Source organism: Drosophila simulans, chromosome 2R (assembly GCF_016746395.2).
Source record: "Drosophila simulans strain w501 chromosome 2R, Prin_Dsim_3.1, whole genome shotgun sequence".
NCBI classification, from domain to species: domain Eukaryota; kingdom Metazoa; phylum Arthropoda; class Insecta; order Diptera; family Drosophilidae; genus Drosophila; species Drosophila simulans.
Genome location: NC_052521.2, coordinates 3513216 through 3530863, shown reverse-complemented (window position 1 = coordinate 3530863; position 17648 = coordinate 3513216). Strand labels below are relative to the sequence as shown.

General features: G+C 45.5%; 2 protein-coding genes across 2 annotated transcripts in view; one reads left to right on the top strand and one right to left on the bottom strand.

The window, feature by feature from the left end:
- Positions 1-17648, top strand: part of LOC6733173 (odorant receptor 42a) — a 162750-nt gene that overhangs the window by 15369 nt on the left and 129733 nt on the right. The gene's annotated exons all lie outside the window — the stretch shown is intronic.
- The window catches only part of LOC6739275 (mucin-17), a 30395-nt gene continuing 19493 nt past the window's right edge, over positions 6747-17648 (bottom strand). Inside the window, exons 3-4 of the mRNA XM_016172162.3 lie at positions 17025-17501; positions 6747-13409 (exon numbers count right to left, since the gene is read on the bottom strand). Of these exons, the coding sequence (XP_016026058.1) occupies positions 7304-13409; positions 17025-17329 (6411 nt within the window). The 5' untranslated portion in view covers positions 17330-17501 and the 3' untranslated portion in view covers positions 6747-7303. The remainder of the gene's footprint in view (positions 13410-17024; positions 17502-17648) is intronic.

Here is a 17648-nt window from a genome sequence, read left to right as displayed (position 1 = left end):
GCCAACTCGCCCGCCAACCCCTTTCACCTGTCTGCCATCCAGATTGTCATCCCCTTCCTCGTGGTTGTTAAGCTGGAGTTGCTACTTTTTTGCACCTATCTATCTGATGGCGGCAGCAACAATGGCCACCGCCGACTCCCTGCCGTGCGCCATTTTCAAGTCGCTCCTGCTCCGGAAACGAAAGCGGTTTTCATATGCATGTGCGCGCCCAGCAGCACAAACAAACAACCGCATGTGCACACAGCGTTGTGCTGAGCGTATGTGTGTGTGGGTGTGGGTGTGCGGGACTTTGACGCCTATGGCCACGCCCTTCGTCCGCCCTTACGTGCTGACAATATGAAATGTGCACAAGAATTCTGGCAGATTTCTGGAAGATTCGACTTGCCTCCCGATTCGGATACAATGACTGCAGAAAATGTGTTAACAGAAGGACCAGGTTTTTGGAAAATTCTTGATACTCAAATTTTTGTCTGTCTGCAGCAAAACGCTATTTCCGAAATAATTTGTGTTTTGTAGGTCAGCTCGATATAAGAAAACACGCTGCCTTAGCTATAAATAATAATAATAATTGGTTCCAGGTATTAATATAAAAATTACTTCTTTTAAAATTCTAAATTCCTTAAAACGTTTGATACATATATACCACATTCTCGTAATTTACATTAAAAAGTAAATAAGCAACAAATAATTTAGAACAACTATCTTATTTATGCAATATATTTTGTATCTAAACGGTATTTTACTCTCAAGAAACAATCTAAATAATTCAAAATGGTGCATATTTTCTATAAATATAAAGCATAAAATACAATTTTTCGCCACAAAAGTGTATATCAGAAATATTGATTGTTTTCCTATGCTATACTCAGAAATTATTTTCTGAAACATAAGTTGGGTAGCTTAAATTAAATTTTCTCCCTACACTTCTACAAATTGTGTAACGGTTATCTAATATTAAAAAAATATACTAAATCCTTGTCTCTTCTTAATATAATCATCACATTCAATCCGACAGTTTTCCGTTGCAACTTTTCTACGAATCTAGTTTATCGAGTAAAAATCGAATTGGAATCTGCATGCTTAATGACAACTCTTGAGCCCTTGTAGTTTGAAATGTCCAAAGGTTCATGTGGACAGTTCGTAGGACAAACGGATGGACAGAAGGAAACGGTTACATTGAATGAGCATGGAATTCTGATTAAGATTATGGAAACGCAAACAAGTGTGACATACTTTTTAATGTGCGGTTAGCAATAGCTCCAGTAAAAGACACATCCTATTTGGCAAGAGAGACGTGCTGGCCATAAAACAATACTGACATAACTAAAACCATAAAATGGTAACAATTAAACTGTCAGACAGATGAGAAGTTTAAAGCTGAATCGGTAGAGGACGTATAATTTTAACGAAGACTGTTCTGGGCCGGAGACCTGGTGATCCCGATGATTGTTTATGTACTCTCTATAGCATACATTTGTTTGGCTTTAGCCACCTGTCACCCCCCTTGCGTTTCTTTCTCCGTTGTGTGCACAGAAATGGTAAATAAATTTGCATACTTTAGTTCATCGTTAGTTTGGCAAAAGCTCAATTTTCTATGCAAAAATGCAGCTCTGTTGATGACAAAAAAGTAAACGAATTACAATGCCAAAATAAAAAGATGGCAACAAAAGGGTTAAACTGAAGATTCTGGCGAAGCTCGGAATGAATACTCGTATGTGCAGGGCGTGGACGGGTGCAGTGGAAACATGTTAATGAGGAATTTGTTTATCACATTATTCCTGTGTCCTTTGTTCAAATGCTGAATGATATTCAGTTAGCATAAAAACGGCGATTCGTGACAGTTTCTTTTGGACTTGATTTATAAAACCGCAATGTGTGGGCATCTCCTTTTTTGCCAGGTCCCCCCTGCTATGGCCAAATCTATTCGCTCCTTTCCTGAATGCCAGATTTCTGGCATTGTTTTTGCTGACCGTGGCTTTAATGGCGCATTTAAGCGCAACCGCAGCCCCTAACAACATCAACGGTAACAATCCTGACTGCATGTGTGCACTTTATGTACTGGTCTCGGCTGCAAGGATGCGTTGCCGGGTTGCTGGGTGTGTGCGGCTTGTTCGCAGGAGCACGACGGGTGGGAAGAGGTGGCATGGCTCAAAACCCGTTTCGGTTAAAATGCCGAGACACACGCTTGCGCGAAATTTTATGATAGTATTTTGGTGTAATGGCGTACCGCATTGTAGCTTTCGGCGCAGCGCCGCTCCCGCCCTTGCCACCTCTGCCCCCTCTGCCGCCTCGGCTGCTGCCTGTTCCTGTAATCTAGTGCTGAAATATGGTTTTAAGGTAGATTCAAGGCAATTTACCATATTGGCCGCAATACAATTTCCGCCGAGCAGCGCCGACAGAACGGCGAAACAAGGACAACTGCCGCATAAGGCCACATAAATACCCAACAGCAGCGGCAGCGGCTACAACAACAACCGCAGCAGGAATTACAGCTGCAATGCCAGCGACATGTGTATTTAAATTTGCTGTGGCTTATGTTATTTGCCTTGGCGTTGGCCGTTGTTTTTATTATAACAACATCACAGGGGGGTTTCAGGAACAACAGAAACGCGTCGAGCAATTTACTTATCATAATAAGCCACGGCTATGTATGCACTCATATAGTATAAACCTATAATGCGTTAATCTCCAGTGTGTAAATTTCCAAGGAATCTTGAAGAGCTGGTGGTTTAGTTCCATTAAAGAGTCATTGCAGAGCAGAGGTCAATCTACATGTTATTTGTAATTCGTTTTTAACATCACATGCGAAATATCCCTAGTAACCAATCCCTAGGGAGTAAGGACCACTCTTTAGACTCGCGAACTTACAGAAGAAAGATATAAAGTACAAGAAATTTATAGTTTTACACACCAGTTTTATCTGGATTAAAGGGTTCACCCTCCAAGTTTACTCATAGCGTTATCGCCGGGTTATCAGATTGGATATAAAGTATCCCCGATTAAATTATAAAAAGATGTTGACAGTCCAGCTCATAAAGGGCAGGTCCAGATGTCGCTGCAGGACGATAGCAGGCAAACTTTTATGCTGACAAATAAGAAACTAGTTTGCCCAGAAACGGTCAAAACGATCAAAACGGAAATCAGATCGAACTCGGAGTTCCTGTTTACTTACTTCCAAACGTACTACCAAAGCTTCGATCTCCTAGCTGGTTTACCCACATACATATGTAAGTAGGTCAAATATTTCAAAGAGCCACTTGGCATTGGAGATAGAGGCTTCCCTGCAATATATTCCATTTCACTTACTAATCCAAGGGGTCAAAGTTTCCTGTCTGCGTAATCATTTTGGATTTGAAGCAGATGCATGACAAAGGTCGCTGCTGCAACACTCCCCATAATTCACATAGTAAAATCTACCGACATTATTAAAAGAGAACTTAAGCGGATAAAGTCATCTAATCGATCCAGCATTCAGATTCGTGGATCATTCCACCGGTTCAGTTCGCAGCCTGGATCCCAATTGAAAGTGGGCTTCATCACTAAAAACAAACAAAAGCACCCTCGGGAATGACATAAGGAAAAAGGTCCGCTTGAAAAGTAGGTCTCAACGGCACTCACTATTCCAACGCATGATGGCGACTGAACCGTGTCGGGAGAAACCTTTGCAGTAGCCCCTCTTGAGAGGGACGACTAGTGCTCCGCTATGACATCAACTAACTGAATGGCGGGCATTCTAAAAAAAGGAAGTTATGCTGCCGCATCCTGTATTTTCCTAATCGACTTGAGATATGTGGTCTCTGTTATTTCTCGCACACGGTCAAGACAGAATACCAAACAAACCGATCTAGTTCTGTATTGGAGCAATCGGAACATTCAGTAATACATATTACAGCGAGCTACCTGGCCATTTGTTAGTCATCTTCGTACTCCTGCTTTAAGCTTTGATCTACAGCTGCAACGGAAAGACTGACACTGATATAATATGGTTCATAGGGTCACGGTTAACTGGCGATGACAATATAGCTTTCGGTACTTTATAGAAGAATTCTCCCGCTGGGCTGAGGTATCTCTCGCAAGCATTGGTTACATATGCTTTTGAAATCCCTTAACCAGTAACATAGATCCAGTTTAAATTTACGCTCTTCAAGGAGCGTTCTCAACTTAGAATTAAGGTCTAAAGGAAATTTACTATGGCTCTAATATAACAATAATAGAGTATTTACTTTATATTTTAAGAAATAGGCTGTATCTGTCCATCGCACTAAGCCTGCTTTTATCGCTTTCGATACGATCCCGTAATGGATCCTGAACTGGAGTTCCACGGCACTATAGGCTGAATGACCATATTAAGTATATATGTATATTCACTAGGATCACCAGCCCAATCGATAGTTCGAAAACTATAAATGCTGGAATGTTGAGATTAAGCTAAATATTTTTACCACGTATACTCTAACGCCCACAAACTATAAAACTAGGAGAAACATCGTGCATTAAATATTTGCTCAATCGACATCAATTCATTACTTTACACGTTTTTTAAAATAATATACTACACGACTTATGCAATCAATCTAATATGTTTTTTATTGCCCCGTTCTGAAAAGCAATTCTGACTTTTAAAAATCTCGCTTTTCCAACTAATGTCTTTCAAGTTTTTGGCAAATATCCTCACACAATTAGCTCCTTTAGCGCTAACAACGGACGTGAGATGCCACTGGCAGTGCTGTTTCCGGGTTTTTCCATCGCGATGGCTAACAGTGGGGTTGCGTTGCCTTAAGTGCCGTTTGTTCGGCTACCCAATTCATTTGGCCGCTCAGACAGTTCATGCAACCCACTCCCCACACCCCACTCCCCACCCCAGTCCGTAGAGATACCAGACTGGGCCGTCAGCCACAACTAGATTTTTGGCTGGCTCGTTGCTGCTTCAGCTGCTGTTGCGGCGTTAGGCAATTTGTTTGTCATTGCAATGCATGTGCGGGTAGTGGGTGCACACGGGTACACTGCGGAAATTGGCCAGTGTTGTATAGGACCTCGCAGAATTATGCAATTACGAGTAAGCTACATCAGTTGTGGTTATATGCCAACCTGCTGCTGTATCTCTGACTTCTGACTTTTGATGGCGTTAATCTGTAGGCTTTCAGTAATCTAGAAATTTTATGTGAGCTAATAACTTGGACTTTTCTCCAGTGTGCTGATATGCATGGGGTTGGGCTTGGGGGCGTCTCCGCTTTCTTTTGGCTGATACGTTTTGCGCCGTTGCTATCCTTCCCCTGGGGCAATCGTCAGCGATGGCTGAAGCCCAGACAAGAGATTTATGCGCTTGCCAAGCTGCAAGCAAGCAAACGGACAGCAATTAATTTGCATTCTGGTAATTAATTTTGCATTTCTCCAGTCCTCTTTTTTCCGCTGCTGCTGTGTGTGTGTTTGTTTGCTCAACTAGCTTCCGTTTCTTTGGTGCCATGCAGAATGTCATTTGCCAAATTGCTGTTTGCGTTTTAAAGTCCTTAAAGGTAATCAGCCGTGCGCCGTATGTGCTGCTAATAGAAACCTGTTGCCGGTGGTACAGGTAAATCAATCAGAAGGCACTAAATTGCATCCTCTTGTTTGCAAGGTCTATTAATTATGCAGTTGGCTGACAAACTCTGGCCAGCAAGCAGCCGGTCAATAAGTGCTCCCAAAACACCGTACGAAAACCTGAGCATTAAAGTCCCAATTTTTATATCTGCTACTCTTGAAAAGTATATATAGTATTGTGGTAGGATGAACACATAAGGCACACTGTACCATGTAGTAGCATACGATCATATCACCGTTAGGAATAAGAATATTATTGTTATCCCGCTCTTACTTATAAGCTAGCATTAAGAGATAAGAATGTATACCTAGCTCACTCACAAATGCATACACACTTGAGAGAGCATAAGAAAAGTGGAATACGCGAAACGCGGCAGTCGGTGGCGTGTGCTTAAAGGGAAAAGTCGAATAAAGGCATTGTGAAATTATTGAAAGGATTGAGTACATATATTCATTTTTCGGCGTCCACTGAATATATATTCTTGATTCGAATCACTGGGCGAGTCGCTCCGTCCGTATGAACGCCTCGATCTCAGGAAACAGCATTTCCAAATGCGCACTGCCACGCCCCCACTTTTAAACAAGAGAGAATGCTACAGTCGAGTTCCTCGACTATCAGATACCCAGATCAGATTTTTGAGAAATGTCGGCTTGGCAGTTTTCGGCGTTTTTAGGGCGTTAGAGTGGGCATGGCAAAAAGTTTTTTGGTAAATCGAAAGAAATTTAGACTAACAAAATTATGAAAGAATATCCAAAACATGGCAAACTTCTGCCTGTTATATACTTTTCAACTAATCTAGTATACCCTTTTACGAGCAAAGGGTATAAAAATGTGATTTTTTAGGACTATTATTGTCTTGTGGATCTGGTCTACCGGTTACTAGTTACCAAAACCATTTTGACCACGCCTTTTTAAGCTCCCACACTTATGGAAAAATTACAATTTTTTCATTTTATTTCTGATTTTCCTAATTACTTTCGATATGCGTTCGCTATTCCACTAGCTAGGTAACGAGTATCTGATAGTCGAGGCTGTCGGCTACAACGCCCCCAATTTTTGTGATTCAAGTTCACAGGTAAGGTCGACTGGTTAGAGAAACTTTCTCGCAAGGTACTTGGCTATTAGTTAATATGTGAGTAAGGGTGGGTTTGCTTTTAGGTAATATGTGTTTATATTTTTTATTAAGAGTTTTTATTTAAGCTTACATAATAGCATACATAACTTTTAGTTTGCGCATTTGTAAAGTTTATTTTACTAAATTACATTTGTTCAGTTGCCAAAACATTGACGCATTCCATGATTGCATTTGCATTTAATTTTCGATTGCGTTGGCAATCGCCGCCTACGTATTTGTTCAACATTTGTTTGCCAATCCGGCAATTTTTTCAGCGAACAATAAGGGAAATAAGAGTGCAGTTCATATACCACGCCGCATCTGCGTTGTATGCCGCACATTAAATGCAAGCCAGAAAAATTGAAGATATATTTACGCAAACTGCATTTAAGTATTTAAAATATTTGATTTCATTTTGGCAAATGCAATCGCTTGCTGCACATCAATCTCGTATCGGACCAATCCATAGAATTCGGGACGCGGGATTAAGGCACAGCAAGCAGGGTTCATTACAGATAAAATTATCATTATGCGTACGGTATAAATTCACTAAGTCACATTCCAAGGTTTAACAAGAAAACGACCCACACTTGCTTGTGAGTCTTTTAGCTTCACGGCAGCAGTCGGGGGTTAAAGCGCCCCATGAATAGAATCATACCCGTAGGGTTGTGGCGCACAAAGTACAAGAAAGGCTTGTCGAAGCGCAGTCGTGGAGCGTCAGGGACACGAGCCTGCCGTGGACGGAGTGGCAACGGCAGTTCCAAGTATTTCGGGTCCAGGAGGTCATCGTAGAAGCCCCGTCCCAGTGCAGACTCCTGCACCAACGAGCCGAAGTCCACGACCCTCTCCGAAGAATCAAAGGCGTCGTCATCTGTGGCATCTACGTCCTTGTTTCGCTTGCGCAGTGGGGGCGCGGGGTACATTTCTACGTGGTGGTGTTCCGAGATCTTCTCCTCGCCGCAGGTGCTGAACGTGTTGATCTGTATCATGTCGGACAGGAAGATGTCGCGATTTCCGGCGCCAGTGAGACCTCGCAGGTCGGCAAAGTCAGACTTGAAGAGACCGCGCAGCCCCATCTTTTGCAGACCCAGAGAGGCGTTCACGAAAGAGCGGTGTGAAAAGCGCGGCAGTTGCACCTCCATTCCTGGGCGATCCATAAGGGACGTGAGCAACCTATGCCAGGCCTGCTTGTCGCTGAAGGCCGTCTCCACTAGACTGCGCTCCAGTCGGTCGAGGTTGTCCATCGGAGAAATGGAGCTCTGGTGCCCAGGCATTACATAGACTGTACTAACAGTGTTCTCAACTCGACCGAAGGAAACGACGGTGGCGTCCAGGCTGGGTTCATACCCCGCCAAAAAGCCGGAACGGTACAACACTGCTGGAATAGGCACGAGCCGGCGCTGGCGAACTGTAGGATGCACTTGGAAGAACATCTCTCCATCACGATCTGTGGTGGAGCCATGCGAGCAGTCTGTTTGGAAAAGATTGGCCGAGATGGTGGCCAATGGGCCGTTTACCCATACGCTATTTGTACGCAGATACTCAAGAACCTTCCCCATCGTGTGGCGTTTTACCAGAAGATTGGTTCGACGTCTCACGATGTCGTTCACCACGTGGAAGTTAACCTCCTCAACATGTCCGGCGTAAAGCTGCTGGGTCTTCTCCTTAAAGAAGGGTAGAATTTTTCCGTTCGCCCTATCGCTGAATATTTCGCGGACAAAAGCAGCAGTCGCTATATCGCTGTCCGTAGCTTGTTCCACTGAGCTGGTTATATTCTTGAAGATGAGATGTGGATTGAAGGTGACCATGTCGTCCAATTTCAGGATCTCGTTCATCTCGCCAGAAGTGCTACCGCGCGCCCCCAGAAAGACCATAGAAAGCATGGACGTGAGGGCAAACGGGGATATGACCAAACTTCTGGCGGAGCTGATCTTCTCCGAGGTTATAGCTCGCCAGTAGCTAAAGGCCAGCTCGTTGCAGAGGCGGGCGAAAGATTGCAGATCCTCATCCATCATCGCGGTGGAGGCCTCCAGGCCCTGAGAGGACTCGGGACTCGGGTCTAGCTTTACGGGTGGCCGAGTTGACTGTGTGGAGCTGGCCATCAGATTGATTAGCAAAGGTGGTCGTTGGGAGGGCCGCTGCTGGCTGAGCATCGATTGACTGTGGATCGGGACTTGTAGTTGGGCCGGGTCTGCCTTATTCGCATTGTAAGGCAGCACCTTTGGCGGCTGCATATCCAGTTGGTTGTATCCCCCCAGAAGCGAGGGTTGAACGTAGTAGGAAACTGGCTTTAAAGTGCTTAGTCGCTTTGTTGTTGGTGGAGGGACACTAGTGGTAGTTGTTGACCTAGCTGGGGCTTCCGTAATGGTCTTTTTAGTAGTGCTCGTCGTTACAGTTGTGCCGCTAGCCAGCATGGGAGGTATGTGGTAAGCTGCTTGGTCATCCTCGTCTTCTTCATCCGCTTGATCTACTGGTGGATTTCCGTAGTTAGTAAAGGGCAATTTCACCTTGTAGTTATCCTCGTCTGATTCAGTTGCGCTCTTATCCTCGCCGACCCCTTCGGAACTGGGGTTCAGAGGCCTTACTACAGTCGCTGTCGTTTCACCTAGCTTTACGTAGGGGTCCTCATTGTCTGGCTGTATTTCCTGGGCACTTGTGACTGGCTCCGCACTTTCAGCATCCTGTTCTTCCGAAATGGTAGCTGTAAGTTCGTCGGAAATTTCTTCCATTGACTCGTCATTTAGTTGTTGCGACTTCACTGTGCTCAACTCGATTTTCTCAGTAACCTGCTCGGAGCTTAGCGACATGTCAGAATCTGAAGATGCCAAGGACATATCACCGGGAATTTGAGTGACCGGAGATTTATCCTCCTCCCGTTCTCCGCTGGGTGGATACTGATACTCAGGCTGCAGTTGCGCGGCGTTGGTGTCAGTGACCTCCGCCACAATTTGGGCTTCTTGCGGCTGTGGTTCCAAGTACACATGCTTTTCCGTTGTTGATGATTGCTCTTCTTCCTGGACATCTTGGTAAGTATTAGTTGGTTGTGTTATTTCTTCTACCACGGGCAGCAGCGTTGTTGAACCAGGCTCTTCCGACGTCGAAGGCTCGGGCTCTGTCTCCTTTTCTTGGATATCAATGTTCGGCGTCAGCTTCTGCTCCATGGTATCATTTTTAAAGAGCTGCGGTAGTTCCTCTTCATTTTCACTGTTCGTGTTGCTTTCAGGGATGGTGCTATAGGTAGTCGTTGTTTCTTCGCTGCCGGAACCCTCCTCGCTAGAAGTGGTCTGCTGGGTGGGATCTTGTGGTTGAGGCTCGGTGGGTGTGGTGTACTCAACACTGTCAGCATCGGTGGTTTCCACGGAAGGGGCTTCTGTGTATGTCTCCTCTGTCGTTGCAACGGTTTCCTGCCCGACGGTCTCCAAAGTTGGATGAACCTCTATTCGTTCATTGGCAAAAACTTGCTGCTCCTCATCTTCGTCTTGCTGTTGCTGCGCATAAATCTGGGACAGGGATAAAATCGGTATACGGTGGGTGCTTGTCTCCAAGTGCGTTGGACTTTCAGGCAAAGCTTCCGGATATGTGGATTCCTTCTTGAACGGACCTGCAGTTGTTGTACCGTGTGTCTGCTCTATTGGGTTTACATCCGTTTTTTCTATGTTTGGCTGGAGCAAGAAGGAGGTATTCAGTTGGGCGAAACTGGTCAGGCGATGGGAATCGTCGGCTGGTTGGGCGTTTGGCGGGAGCTTGTTTTGATCGCCTTGGGTTATTTGCTGGATAACATCGGATATAAGGAATTCCAGCTCATCCTTTGTTTCGTTCGAGTTTAAAGGAACGTCTGAGACAAGAGTATTGCTGCCGTCAACTAGCGTTGAGGCCACAGTGGCCGCCTGGGTCTGAAAATTGGCCATTGATATTTGGTCCGTGGGCTTGAGCATTTCCATGTTGAGTTGCTGAACGAGGTCGGCGATCAGGGGAGTTACTTCGGTACTGTCCATTTCAGCGACTGTGCTGGTCTCCGCGACTGGAAGTCTAGTAGTCTGTTCTGTGGTGGCAATCGCTGCAGCCACCTCCTCCTTCACTTCTAGGTCAGTGGGGTATGATTGGCTAGCTTCTGATACGTTGTCGTGATCTGACTCTACAACAGACTTATCGGTGCTTTCGTCGACTTCATCCACTTGTGACATCTGTGTAGTAACTAGAAACTGTGTCAGTCCGGGCAACTCGGTGGTCTCCTCCTCCTCCTGTCTGTGATCATTCTTTATGTGCTGCAGTGGTTCCGGCACCCTTGTTACTGTAAAGTATTGTGGTCTAGCGGTGATCACAACTACGGGTGTTTGGTCCTCGTTTTCATTCTCTAGGCTGCTGATGGTGGTGTCTGCTGGTTGCTTCTGGACCACTGAAGATTCTGTGAATTCGGTGATATCCTCATCTTCCTCTGAGAGCATCGTGGCCAAAGTACTGCCGCCGTAGTGGGAAGTAAGCGGCTTGTGGCTGGTCGATAATTTGGTGGGCTTGGTGGCGATTGTTGTAACAGGCGAACTTGAAGTCGTAGTTGTTGAAGTTGTTGTTGAAGGTACGACTGCTACTTTCTTCTTGTTGGCTAGTGCCTCTATCTCGAGCTTGGTCTCCGCACTGTCGTATTTCACCGGACTTGCACCAGAACCCTCGTCACCCTTGTCCGACGTCGACAAGTCCTGGGTAAGTGACTGCACTATTTGATCCATGGAGAGAATCTGATCGGGCGAGAGCTGTGGAGCTGGCGATGCTGAGCCAAGGTGCAATTGCTGCTGCAGTTGCGACAGCGAAGGAAGCGGAGTCTTTTTCAGAGGCTTATGTTGCACTGGTGGTGGAGTCAGTAAAGTGGACACATTTTGGACGGCGTCATCGTCGTAGCTTGGTAGCGGATAAAACGGTTTGTATGTGGTGGTCAAGGAATGAATGGCATTAACTATGCCATAGGTCTCGGTTTGCGGTTCCCCAACAATTTTACTAGACTCAGTTGTGGTGTAATGAACTGGACGACCGTATCCATTGTTGTGTTGCTGGGACAGTGGACGGTTTGCAGGTTTGTTGTGCAGTTTCTGATGGTGTAGTGCTGGTGGTATTGCCGTGGTCTTAGCAGTGCTTGTTGTAGTAGGAGCAGTGACTGTTGTTGTGGGTGGCTCGGTAGATGTTGTTGTATATGCTTCAGTTGATGTTGTAGTAGAAGCCTGTGTTGAACTCGTTGGTGTAGGCTCCGGTTCGGAAGTGGTGCTAACCGTACTCTCTGCCGGTGGCTCTGTAGTTTGGGGCTCTGTGATCACTGGTTTGGAAGTGGTCGTTGTAGTGGTTACTTCTGGCGCTGGCGTTGTTGAAGTGATAGAGGGGATACTGGTTGGTAAGGGCTTTTTGTGTGGTCTCTGCGGTCTGGAAGGCTTTTGCGTTCCCACAATCTGCGATCCACTAACTTCCTGGGCCGGTGGCCTGGGCTTAGACGTTGGCTTGCGCTTTGGCTTGGAAGGCTTGGAGCTGCCACCAGAAGATCCTGTACCCGGTGTTCTGGTGGGTTTTCGTTTCTTCTTTTTGGGTGTGGTCGAGGCGGGTGCTTGTGTCGTTGTTGTCGTACTTTCCGTTGTTGCTGGAACAGGCTCCTCCTGAGTGGGTGGCTGTGTTTCGGGCTCTGGAGCCGGGGTGGTAGTTGTCGTCGTCGTCGTTGACGTGGTAGTTGTCTTTCTTTTGATCTTCTGCTTTCCGGCCTGAGATGTAGTTTGAGTTGTACCATCGCCGTTGGGCTTTTTCACTCGATGTGGCTGGTTCGGTTTGCGCTGCACACTAGCCGGCTTCTTGGCCAGCTGATGGGTGAACACAACTTCTGTGGTGGAGGGGGCGCTGCTCGAGGAGGTGGGCGTGTGAATTATCTCTTGGTTGTTGTAAAATACCCTTCGTGTGGTTGTTTCCGGTCGCTCCGATGTGCTGCTCGGTTGCTTCTGGTAGATGGGCTGCATGTGAACGAGCTCAAATTGTGGCATATTCGCGGCGACCTGCTGGTATTGCTGCATTCCCGTGTACACGGATTCCATTGGGTCTAGCTCCTCCTGCACCACCTGCGGAGTTACAGCGGTAGTGCTGGGAGTTGCAGTCGTCTTACGCTTTGTGCCCGGCTTACGCTTCGCGGGCTTCGGTTTCTTTGTGGCCATCGTTGTTCCTGTCGGCGTCTTATTGGACGTTTCCAGGAGTTCCGATTCGGGCGTCATCACAATTTGTTGTGGACGCTGCTGAGGGAAAATATCCCCACCAGTGTTGCCAAAAATGGCGGGCAAAATTAGGGACCACGACGAGGAGACGTCGGGCGTGTCCAACAGAGGAAGAAGCAGTTCCCCGGAGCTATTCTTTGCTGAGCTGGAGGCCATCTCCTTATTCAAGACATTTTGCACACTGTTCACTATGTCTTGGACATTCTTATCGGGATGGCTCTCAGCTAGCGGAGCCGGATGGATTATCGAAGGTCCCTCGCCGTCGCCGTTGGCAACGATACTCTGAATCTCCTGCATGGTCATCAACCGCTTGACTAGCTCGCCGTGCTCGTCGAACGTATAGAATTCGTAGCGGTCTGGGTTAAGGAGATCGATTGGACTAGCCACTTGCAATGATGGCTGTGGCTTGGGAACTTTGTGTCCAAGGGCATCTGTAAATTGCGGCTCATTTCCGTCGAGAATCACGGACACTGAAGGGTTTGCACTGAAAAGACAAGAGATTTTGAAAATATTTTAGACGATTTTTTTTTTTTTTTGCGAATGTTTTTTAATCAACACACTGTTCCCTATGCGCCAACTAACTTTGATCTGCTTAAAGTATACCAGTTTTTATTGCAGAAGTTTTATCCTAATAATACTACGGATAATTATAAAAGATTATGATTGTAACTTATATATTCCTAATCTGTTACATTTTACCTTTTAATTTAAGTTTTTCTAATTATAGTAGTCCCACTATGTCAAAACACGGTCAGGGAGGAGTGCCGCTTAAGTCTTATTTTGACTCTAGTCCGAGGGTCACGGTGCCTAGCTTTCTGGCCAGGCTGTTTGGGTGTGCATTGACTCGTTATACATATAGTCCAGCGATGTTCTAGAGCTTGTCTCTGAGTTTGGGGACCTTGAGATTGCGTTCGATGTCTCAGGTTCTTATTTACCAAGGAGCCTCAGAAATCCTTCTCCGAGGCTTCCTCTAAACTTCTTATCGAGGTAACCTAGGCCCATTGGGGCATAGGACGCTTTTTTGGGGAACTTCAGCTGCAATTGGGTTAGTTGAGCAGAGACGTGGAATGTGGAATGATCTTCCAGGCGGAAATGACGTTTTCGCTTGTTCAGTATTACAAATCCTGCATGTTGTATGTATAAAAGGGCTGCTACTGCATACTCTTTCATTTCCATAGCCTCTAGGACAAAGTTCACTACTTAGGGATGCAAGTGGAAACCAAAATGGAATTTCGTGATCGCATTGGTAACATCCTGGCAAGTAAGCAGCCCGTTGAGGATCACCCTCTCCATGATTTTTCCCAGGGAAGGGATTAGACCTGTAAGAGTCAACGTCTGTCGGGGTTTTTTAGGTTTACGGATCATTATTGTGCTCGCCGATTTCCAAGGTCTCGGAAAGAATACTTCAATAAGGATACTACTTCAACAAGGAACTGTAATGCTTGATCTGGTAGTAGTCTAATATTATATTGTCCAGAAGATCTGCTCTTGGAGCTTCCTTGGGTGATAGTTTTGATATTAGTTTCATCACTTAGTCCAGTGTTACAGCACTAGCAGGTAGGCTAATTTGAAAGGACTATTAAAAATACTCTTCAACCTATCGACAAAGGTTGTTAGCGAACACTTCAGCTTTTACGAGCCACTGCGACACAAGCCACCGGACGGACTTTTGATTGCCGATGTTGGAGTGGGCTAAGTTCTGAATCGTTTTGTAATTCTCCACAGTGAGTGCAGAGGTTTGTATCCACGTCAGTACCCAAGCTATCCAGAAAGCTATCTATTTGTATCTGCTTTCTTTGAGCTAGAGTCTTATGCAGGCAGTTGGCAAGTCATTGCTTGATTTCATTGTAACCAGTGGACATGGTGTTGGCAGGCCAGATATACAAAGTCTTCAGGAACTCTCGTTAGATCAATTTCCTATTCTAGCTGTTTTGCATGCTACACCTATAAATAAACGTCCACGTCTACGTGCCCATAATTCTGACACAAAAATATTCAAATCCCATCTTGAACAATTGAGTGAGGTCAATATGCAAATCAGGGTCGGGGTGGATATTGATAATGCCACCAAGCTTTTCATGAGCAAAATAAATGAGGCTGCTCCGCTTGCTGCAATATCTACTAAAATATTGGCACTGCCTTAGCTAAAACGAAGATTTCGAAAGGAATATGCTAGAACTGGGGATTGCGGTTTATTTCAACAATCGATTTTGTAGATATTCTTTCTTTTTCCTAGCCGTCTATCATCAACTTAGCGCTGCTGCACATTGTACCTTGGTGAGCGGGAGATTCTGTGTATAAAGCTGTTTTAGAGGATGTATCGTTATCGTTTATCCTTGTCGCGTTGCATACTTGGCGGCGCAACGCTGGCATTTTAATGGAAATTGAAAACTATGCAATAGTTGGAGAAAGTCACGCAGTCAGCCAGCCATCCTCCTCCGACTGACGCAACTGCATCTGTATCCCTATCTGCATTTGTGCAGCGCTTAATGGAAATATCTCGGCACACACTACGCTTTACATATGTTATGTTGCGTCTGTGAGTGCGTCTGTATGATATGAGTATGCAAGTAATTCCGCTTGTGGCATGAGCACATCATTAACATTTAAGCACGTGAGTCGAAGCGTGCTTAGTCATATGCAGCTGCAACACACACACTATACATACTATATATGTATGTATGTAGGGACACACACACATGCAAGCATATGCCATATGCCATATGCCATAAGCCGGGTATGATGCCTCGTCAAAATCATCAGCGCGGTGGAGGCAAATCCGTTCATGCGAATATTAAGTGCAGAAATGTGTTGCAATGGGATTAGGACGAAAATATTCGGTAGCATTTAAGTGAATTTTCCACTGCATCCCAACGATTTGCAGCTTAGTCCGATCTGGCCTTTGGGGCAAATATAAATGATTTATTGACTTATTTCCAATTTAATTTTTAGGTAAGCATTGCCGGCCAAGTGACGTTTTGTGGCACAAGACCCAAAGAATGTCAAGCGCACGGATTGGTTTTAATTGGAATCCAGAGGGCATTGCAGCACAATCAAAAATACATGTAAATACGAGTATTGCAGTTGCGCCTGACTGCTTTTGCTAGTTGCCAGCACGGAGCAGCGAGTCATCAAAGTCATTATCATCGTTATCACCATCACAGGCAACAGCTCGCAGTTATTACCAACGGTGGGTGGGAAAAAAGGAGGGCGAACAGCTGACGCAGAATATTAACAGTGGAATTAGTATAAAAATCTTAACCCGTTAATATGAACATCTTTGGGTCAGTTGAGAAAACGAAGGGCTGCCACAAAAATCAAAAAAGTGTGCCAATAAATTCGGTTTACCTTTGGTCCTGTGCTTATTCCATATCTATTCATTAATGCTAAGCCGTTTTGGGGCCCACTTCAATAACATCGCGCCCACATAAGCCCAATTGATTAGCATTGATTTAAAGTTAATGAGCACTTCATTTGGACAGCGTTGTCTGGCCCTCGATTGTGGCCCACCTTTGCCTGGCTACACCACCTTCTACCTTCGAACCGACGCCAACTCGATGGGATTCCAAACGCGTGCCACTATGCTATGCTTTCCGCCCGCTCCAGCACGCTTTGCGGCCTGAGAGCAAATTAATTAAAAATACTAAGGCGAGGGCCCAGCCTGACCGACCCACGCTCTTCAATCGGAACGGCAGCTACAACAAAGCAGAAATTCTATTTCAATTAGTGGCAAAAATTGCAAAAAGCTGTGCAAACAAAAGATTTTCCTTAGCAACAGCAACACCGATAGAAACAGCAAACAAAGGGCAAGAAAAAATAGAAGTGGAAAGATAGCGCACCCTTCTGCACAGAAAATAATAAGATTGGAGATTAAAAACAATATAATCCAGCTCAATCTGATAATATTTAAGTATATTTCCCTCGCTTTTTTTTCGGAAAACTAATCTAATTTCGATACTATATTTATTATTTATACTAGGCGAGTCGGATATTTGAACGAAGTTATTTTCAGTGATACTCGCAGTGGTAAGAAGTTCAGTGTTGATTCCTTAATTCTGATGAGCGTAAGTCCCAGTGCAAAACTCGTGTGTGTACTCACCTGGAACCTATGACTTTCTTTGACGACTCGGTCGTCTTCTCGGGCCGGACATCGGATGCGGATGTGGATGTGGCCAGGGAATGCTTGGAACCTTCTTCCTCTTCCGGAAGGGGTGAGTCGTAGACGAATGCGGGCTGCAGGTGCGGACTGGCGGAGTGGCTCCGCTGGCTGGACGACGACGAGGTGGTCACATAGGTGACCAGTGCCGGCTGTGGCTGGGTGTTTGGATAGCCCAGAATGCCGGGGGTGGCCAAGGGTAGCACGGCCCAGAGCCAAAGCGCTGGAAAAATGCGCGGCAGACGCATTGTGGAGTGGTGAAGTCCCTGCGCGGAGCGGGCGTTTGTTTGTGTTTCAGCCTCGTTCTAATCTTAAAATGGCTTTCCTCGTCCTTCTGCTTTCGAGAGGTCAGGACCTTTGGCTCACTGAATCCGATTGGTGCTTGGTGTCGAAGGACGCTGCATAAACATCAAGAAAAAGCTGCAAAGTGGAATAAAAAACTAATTAATGAAATGTTAATGAAGGCGAGCGTAAAGAATGCCGTGGAAAATTTGCATAAAACGCGCTACCCTTAAAGAAACTGCGCAACTTTAAGCGCTTAAGCGGCACTGCAGGAGGTGCATTGTG